The following is a 7,237-nucleotide window of genomic DNA, read 5'->3' on the forward strand; positions in this document are numbered from 1 at the left end:
TGTGCACACTATCGTATGTGCACATAAACATGTGTGGACACCTATCTAGCATATTTATATACATTCCTATACACAGTTACATACATGTTACATTCATCTTTCATGTAGGGGGGAAAAGGAGAGTAGAATTTATCATTTTTAAAACCCTAAACAAAAGAGAGATGGGAACCTTTAAGTAGGCTCTCTCTTCTAATCCTAGCCTCTGAAAGCATCAGTCAGTCCTGGAGGATCTGTCCCAGGGTCACTGACAATCACTCAAAGTGTCCTCTGGGCTGTCCAGTCTGTCTCGAGGTCTTCTGTGTACAATCTCCTCTCCTTACAATGAGAAAAAATTGCCCAGGCTTTGCTGGGTTTGGAAAGGGGCTGCTATATTTACAGCTTCAGGTCAGGGAGAGGCAGCCCTATGGTTGTTTGGGGACTTCCAGGCCTAGAACAAAACTCTAGACACAGCTTTCCTCACAGTCAGGCCTCCTCTTGGCAGTACTATGAGACCCTTACCCAGTGAAGTCCGGCGCATCACCTCAAACTAACTATCTGCCAAGGAAGAGCTGAAGTTATACTGCATAGACTCTAGGCCAAAGCTGAACAGCTCCGCAGACAACTTGCAACCATTGCGGTCTCCGTCCCTTCATCCTAGCCCCCTTTAAGGCCTCTAGCCTTTGGTAGAGAAAAATCTTCAGCACCAAGAAGGAAACACACACACACACACACAGAGAGACAGAGAGAGAGAGAGAGAGAGAGAGAGAGAGAGAGAGAGAGAGAGAGAGAGAGAGAACGAAGAAAGAAAAAAGAAAGGAGGCTTGAGGGTGTAGTTGGTGCATGGAAGCAGGCTGAACAAGAGGTCTCAGTTGGCTGAGCCTGCACAAGCTTAGGGAGCCAGCTGGAGCCGCTGGTGGAGCGGTAATATAGGACTGGACTTTCTGGCATTTGGGTCCCCTAGAATACATTCAGGGGCCAGGCATATCCGTCAGACCAAGGCCAAAGCAAATCTGGATGGGGGTCCTGTACTGTAGACTTCTTTACACTGGGGTTCTTGGGTGGTAATGGTTCCAGCCTGATCTGAGATCCCAGGGCTCTGCGCTCACCCTGTACAGCCAGAGTGGTCTCCACACAGTGCCTGGACCAGCCCTTCCCCATCCCACAAAGAAGAGGGCAGTCAGCATCATGAACACAGTGAACATTTTATTTCAGACTACAGGTTTCTGAACATAATAAAATCTTTGGCTTGTAGCGGCGGTTCAGTCTCGCAGTCTGTGGGGTTGTATTTCTCAAGGAGTCTCCCGAAAAGGAAAGGGATTTGGGAGAGGGACTGACAAGACCAATAGAAGAATCCTGGGTGGGTACAGGCGAGGCAAAGGGCAGACACGTAAGGAAACACACTCACACAAAGAAAAGTCCCAGAGAAACCAGGGCCCGCGTTGGAGGGGGGGGGGGGAGAGGTACCCAGAGAAGCAAAAACATTCAAAAGAAAAGAGCAACGGGAAAAAAAAAAACGAAACTGGGCTGGGAGGGGGGCAGCAAGGTAGGGAGAGGCATAAAATAATTATAATAATTATAATAATTATAACAATAATAATAAATGAGATTAATAAAAATGTCCAGCAAATAGAGATCGCTACACATATCTGTTTTCCTTACCTGAAATTAAATATATACACGGTCGTAAGCAGTTTGGCTAGATAGAGCTTTAAGGGATTCGCAGTTTCGTCTTATACTGTAAAGTTAGAGAATAGATCTTTTTTCCCCCCATAGCACCTGTCCGAGTCTTTCTCCCATTTCAAACACCATTTCGTTCCCATGTGAATGTCCACTCGGAGAATTGACTTCTCTCGCTTTCTCTGTCGTCCCGATTGATACCTCCGTCCTTAGCGATCTTCTTTGCATGGCAGCGTGGGGCCGCTGAAGCATAAGCCCCTTGGAGCCAGGAGGTGGCACGGGCACCATTGGACACAGGCCTTGGGGCTGGCCACAGCTACTCGCTCTCGTCTTTGTCCTGGACAGTGGTGGTAGAATGGTTGTACAGTCCCTGGGCCATGAGGTGCAGCGCCAGGCCGTTCTTGATGCCCGTGGCTTTCTTGATCTTGGCACGCTTGTTTTGAAACCAGATCTTGATCTGGGACTCGTTCAGGCTGAGCTCTTGGGCCAGGGTCTGTCGCCGCTGCTCCGTGATGTAGCGGTTCGCCTGGAACTCCGCCTTGAGTCTCTGCAGCTGCTCGGCCGTGAACGCCGTTCGCGGCCGCTTGTCTTCCTTCTCGCTCTTTTTCTTCTTTAGCTTCCTGGTGCGTGGACCTGCAGAGGGGAGGACCGGGCCAGGAAGGGGAGGAGGGGGTCCAGGAGCAAAGGGAGGGGGAAGAGGAGGGCAGAGTAAGCCTTGAGACTGGCTGTGTGGAGCCCACCGCGGGGGTCCCCGAGCTTCCGGGGCGATTGTGGAGGCCAGCTGCTGGGGCTCCGCTATCTCCAACACAGAGCCTCTGTCTACAACAGCGGGATCTCTAGTCACCCCCAGACTCAGCTGCAGGAGGGACTCAGAAGCCAAAGAGCAACACTGGTGGGGATTGCAAGGGACACCCAATTCAAGAAAGCTGAGAACAGATCTAAGCTCCCAGTACATCCCAGCCGAGAAGAAGAAATAAATAAATAAATAAATAATAGCGTGAGCTTTAGGGTCCCAACCTGTATAACCTTCAACTTGTGGGTATCTGAACTGGAGTGTCTTCCTAGCCCTGGAATAGAGTGCAGCTGTGAGGGCAGGCCCTGGGGATAATGACTGGTCGGCCTTGGTTCCTACTTTATTCTCAGAAACACACACACACACACACACACACACACACACACACACACACACACACACAAACAGAGGCTCCTACCTGATTCTCACCGTTGACCCCAGAGAGGACGAGAAGCTGAGATCGACCGGTGCCAGAGAATCAGGAGGCTTTTTTTTTCTTCCTTCTTTCCTCTCTGTTTGACTTGGTGGATGCTCTTTGGGGAGGGAAGCAGTCCGCTGCCTGCCTCCTCCCCTTAATTGCGCTGTAGCCCTTACTGTATGAGCTTAAAGTCCTGGGCCTTTCTATTAGGCTTCTTGTTTGAGGCCCCGGAAAGAAGGACCCTCCCGACCTCTCTCCACAGGAGCACACAGAGCCGGGGAAGGGAGGGGGGAGCTTCTGTTATCTCTCCTCTGAATCTACTTGCTGCAAGTAACACAAACAAGGGGGGGCACGGATGGGGATAACCCCTTGCTTTTCCCCCACCAATTAACAAAACAAGGACGAAGGAGCAATGGCAGAGACGCTATCACAACGGGACCTGTGCTACCACCCCATGATGAATGTATAGGAAGGCCACAGGAAATCTCTCTCTCTCTCTCTCTCTCTCTCTCTCTCTCTCTCTCTCTCTCTCTCTCTCTCTCTCTTTCTCTCTCTCTCTCATGCTAATGTGCAAGGTTGCTATGGAGTCCAGCCAAGAAGAGAGAATTAGGCTACTGGACCTTGCCTGGAGGGCTGCTTCTTGTCATTTTGTTGAGATTCTGGCATTGAGCTGCTGGCCTTAGCAACAGCTATGGAGACCTACAGACCCAAAGGAAGTTCCCACCCTCTCCGCTATTACCTAAAACTATCTGAAAAAAGGGTCTTTGCTGGCATCTCTAAACCTACTGACCACTGGGGGGAAAAAATCGGGTAACTGGATCCTGTAGCAGGCCAACACCTAGAGTCAGTTTGTGAGACGACCGGGCCTAACTGCCTATAGGAATCGTGTCTAGGTTGTGTCCCCATGAACTGCCTTTGGAAGGCAAATGTCTGCTTTCTGCCTTCTCTGGCCTATCAAAAGGAAAGAAGCAAGGAACAAAGACAAGGCCTGCTCTCGAAGCAGGACTGGGGTTTAGCTGTGAGTCACGGAGCCAAGTAGGCAGAGATAGCCCAGGAAATATGCGCATCCTCCAAGAGACTCCACTGAGGGAGGTGCATCCAGATCCTGTTGTAGTGTTGTTGTTGTTGTTGTTGTGTGCGTGTGTGCAGAGGCATGGACACTTGTAATAAAATCGTAGCCTCCTGGCCGGCCGACCCACTCAGCCTGACAGCTCAATCACTCTATCCATCAGGCAAGTCAATCAAAGCAGCTTTTCGGAGGTTCAGGGAGCCCAACGTGTCAATAACGGGGGCTCGAGATGGCAGAGGCTGATAGCGCGCATCGATCCGCACCCAGCCCGAAGCAGCAAGGCTACTAGAGACCAGCCAGCTTAGGGGCGCCTGTGGCTACCTTTTGGCCCGGGGCCCCTGGCGAGTCCAAGGCTGACTACGAACCCAAACCCCTGCTGTTCTGGCGGGCCTGCTTTGGCCTCGCAGGATCTCCTGGTCTGTGCATGGGGCAGCAGGCCTGAGCCCCCTCTCCCAGGGCCCAACAGCTGCCCTTGGGTAAGTGCTCCAGCACACGAAAAGAAGGCAGAGACTTGGCTTAAGAAGAGCAGATTGCCACTAACCGGGAGGATTTGCGAAGAGGACAGTGAAGAAAATCAAGGCCTGAAGGGACGGGAGAGTCCCGCTGTGGGAAACGCTGATTCTCTTGCCGGTGGCCCAGCTCTCAAACGTGACACTGGCCTAGCTGTTTTCCTCTTCCTCTGCCTGCGAGCTAGCTCCAGCGAGCAGCCAGCGGCTGCTTACCTTACCAGATACAGTTTTACTTTACCTTCCACCTATGCGGGTTGACTCCATACCCGGGCTGGGCGCAGGAGGTGGCACTTTTATTTATTTATCTTTTTCCTGTCTCTTTCTGTCTCTCCTATATCTGTCTTTATGTAAATAGGCTCTCCACAAAATCATATCCAAGTTGTTCGTTAAGAACACGCGGCAAAAAAAAACCCTATTATTTCTCTGGTTGGTTTCTCTGGCTCAAGCCAGCCCTGACAGGACTAACGTGGTAGATTGCAGATTCAAGTCACCAGGCCTATTTTTCCCCCTCTCCCCCAAACTCAAAGCGCCCTTTCCCTACAAAATAAATCAGTGAGTAATTATCTATCTTCCTTCTATATAATAAAGATAAAATATTTTTTCAAAAGACCTCGGGGCTCATAGTTTGTAAAACCAAGGAAACTGAGGCCTTCTGTGCGTGCCAATAGCTGTAATTTCCATTGTGGAAAAGGCCTCCGTGGCAGAATCAAGAGCCCACTCGGTTATGACTAGGACCCGAGGTAAGAGAAGTCAAACATGAAATGATAGAGCTTTAAATTGGGATTGCTGTCCCCAGCGCGCGGACTCGGAATTCTGGGGCATAGCCTAGGCCTGAAAGCCTAAGCGCATCTGGGCTCGGGTACTCACCGGAGGACGGTCGGTCCGAGTAGCGTGTGCAGTAGACCCAAGCGGGCCAGACTAGGGGTTGCTGCGAGTCAGTCTTGACCACCGGCCCACCGTTAGCTGAGCCCATGAGTAGGATCGCTGGGTTGTGTTCCGGGAACTTGGCGCCCTGCGCCCCGGGACTCCCCGCGCTGCCTCCACTGCCGCTGCCGCTGTCCGAGGGCTTCGACGCTGCTGCTGCTGCCGCCGCCACCGCCGCTGCAGCCGCCGCCGCCGCCGCCGCCGCTGCAGCCGGGTTCCCGGCTTTGGATGCGCCCGCGCCGACGGCGGTGGCGGGCTGGGAGCCGTCGGGTGGGCCACAGTTCGCATCTGGAGCGCACAAGAGCGAGGCAGCGCCCGAAGCTCGTGTGCCTAGCGAGTGGACAGGGTCTCTACCTGCACCAGTCTGCCCTCGGTCACGTTCCACGCGGCTTCCTCCTCCTCCTGCGCCTCCACCGGCTGCAGCGGTCGCCACCAGGAGCTGCGGCAGGGGCTGTTCCTTTTTGCAACCGAAATCGGGCCTTAGGATGTTATCGATGAAAAAGTTGGTGGTGCGGTGCAGCTGGGCCGCGGGCTGCGGCTGGTGAGCAGGAGCAGCCAGATGCTGCGGTGGCGGCGGCGGTGGCGGTGGCGGCGGCGGGGGCGGGGGATGCGGGGGGAGGTGCGGGTGATGGGCCAGGGGCGGCAGGCAGGGCGCCGCAGGAGGCGACGGGGGTGCTGGCTGCGGGGACACCGGCACGCTGTCTCCATCGCTGCTGCTGCTGCCGCTGGCTCCTGGGCTGAGACTCAGGCTGAGGCCGCCCGGGGCCGCCGCCGCCACCACCGCCGCCGCCGCTGCCACCGCGCCCAGGCCCGAGTCGCGCTGACTTTTCGGCTCCGGCTGCTGTTCTTCCATGCTCGGCCGCCCGGCAGCCCTGGCCGCGGCGCCGGCCCCCGCCCCCCGCGCCTCTCTCCCCACCCCACTTTGCCAGCGGGCCCGTGGGGGTGCGCGGAGAGGAAGGAGGCAAGGCGAAGCCTCAGCGAAGGCACAGGGCGGGTGTAGAGAAAAAAAGAAAGCCGGGCGTCTGTCTGGCCTGGCTCTCGCCGGCTCTGGTGGAACAGATCTCGTCCTCTCCCTTTCTCTAATTTGTAGACATCCAGGTACAGAGAAGACACTTGGCTATTTTTTTCTTTTCTTTTCCTTTCTTTCTTTCTCTCTTTTTTTTTTTCTTTCGGCAACCAGATTTCAGTGATTGGTCTTAATGAGGGAGTAAGCCACAGCTCAAAAATGGGGGTAGGAAAAAAAAAGAAAAAAAGAAGAAAAAATGAATTTTTTAAAGCTCCAAGATTTTTTTCTTAAAGGGGTAAAAATAGTCTTTAAAGTCTAGCCATCTTCCTAGGCAGTAGTGAGGGGTTTGACTTCCCCAGTGTCATGCTCAGCTGTGCCCAGAGCGCGAGGCTGGCAGTGCCTTTAATCGCCTTTGCTTTTTTTGCAGGGAAAGCGCGTCTCCGCCAGTGCCGGGCTCCTTTCCCCCCCTCTGAAATCTCTGACAGCTCGGATCTTTGCACAAACTCTCTCGCTTAAAAAAAAAAATCACCCAGGCACACTTTTTGCCTTCAAACCGGAAGCACGTGAGTCAGGGCCGCACGTGTGCGGGACCAATAGCGAGCCCCGACTCGCGCTGACACTCAGGGCTCGGCCCAATGGGCGCGCGCGGGACGTTGCGGATAAATAATCCGGGGGCGGCGGCCGTGGGTGGAGAGGGGGTGCAGAGGCTCAGGCCCGGTACGTCCGGCCCGCCCTGCCCCCATCTGTGCCCACGCCCCTCCCCCTCCTTCAGATCCGAACTGAAGAGAGCATGAAGAGAGCCAAGAGAACTAGATTTTGGGATGTAGGCAGATAAGAAAAGCAACTCCACAACTTGGAGACA

At 54.0% G+C, this 7,237-nt stretch overlaps 1 protein-coding gene across 1 annotated transcript; it reads right to left on the minus strand.

Annotated features, from left to right (window-relative positions):
* Window positions 1–1,162: 1,162 nt before the first annotated feature.
* EN1 (engrailed homeobox 1) lies at window positions 1,163–6,880 on the minus strand. Its single transcript, XM_084783477.1, has 2 exons — window positions 5,313–6,880; window positions 1,163–2,289 (listed from the first exon to the last, which is right to left on the minus strand). The coding sequence occupies exons 1-2, from the start codon at window positions 6,220–6,222 to the stop codon at window positions 1,973–1,975; spliced, it is 1,227 nt and encodes a 408-aa protein (XP_084639603.1). The 5' UTR covers window positions 6,223–6,880; the 3' UTR covers window positions 1,163–1,972.
* Window positions 6,881–7,237: the final 357 nt, after the last annotated feature.

Source organism: Acomys minous (assembly GCF_964271855.1).
Source record: "Acomys minous genome assembly, chromosome: 1".
Taxonomy (NCBI): domain Eukaryota; kingdom Metazoa; phylum Chordata; class Mammalia; order Rodentia; family Muridae; genus Acomys; species Acomys minous.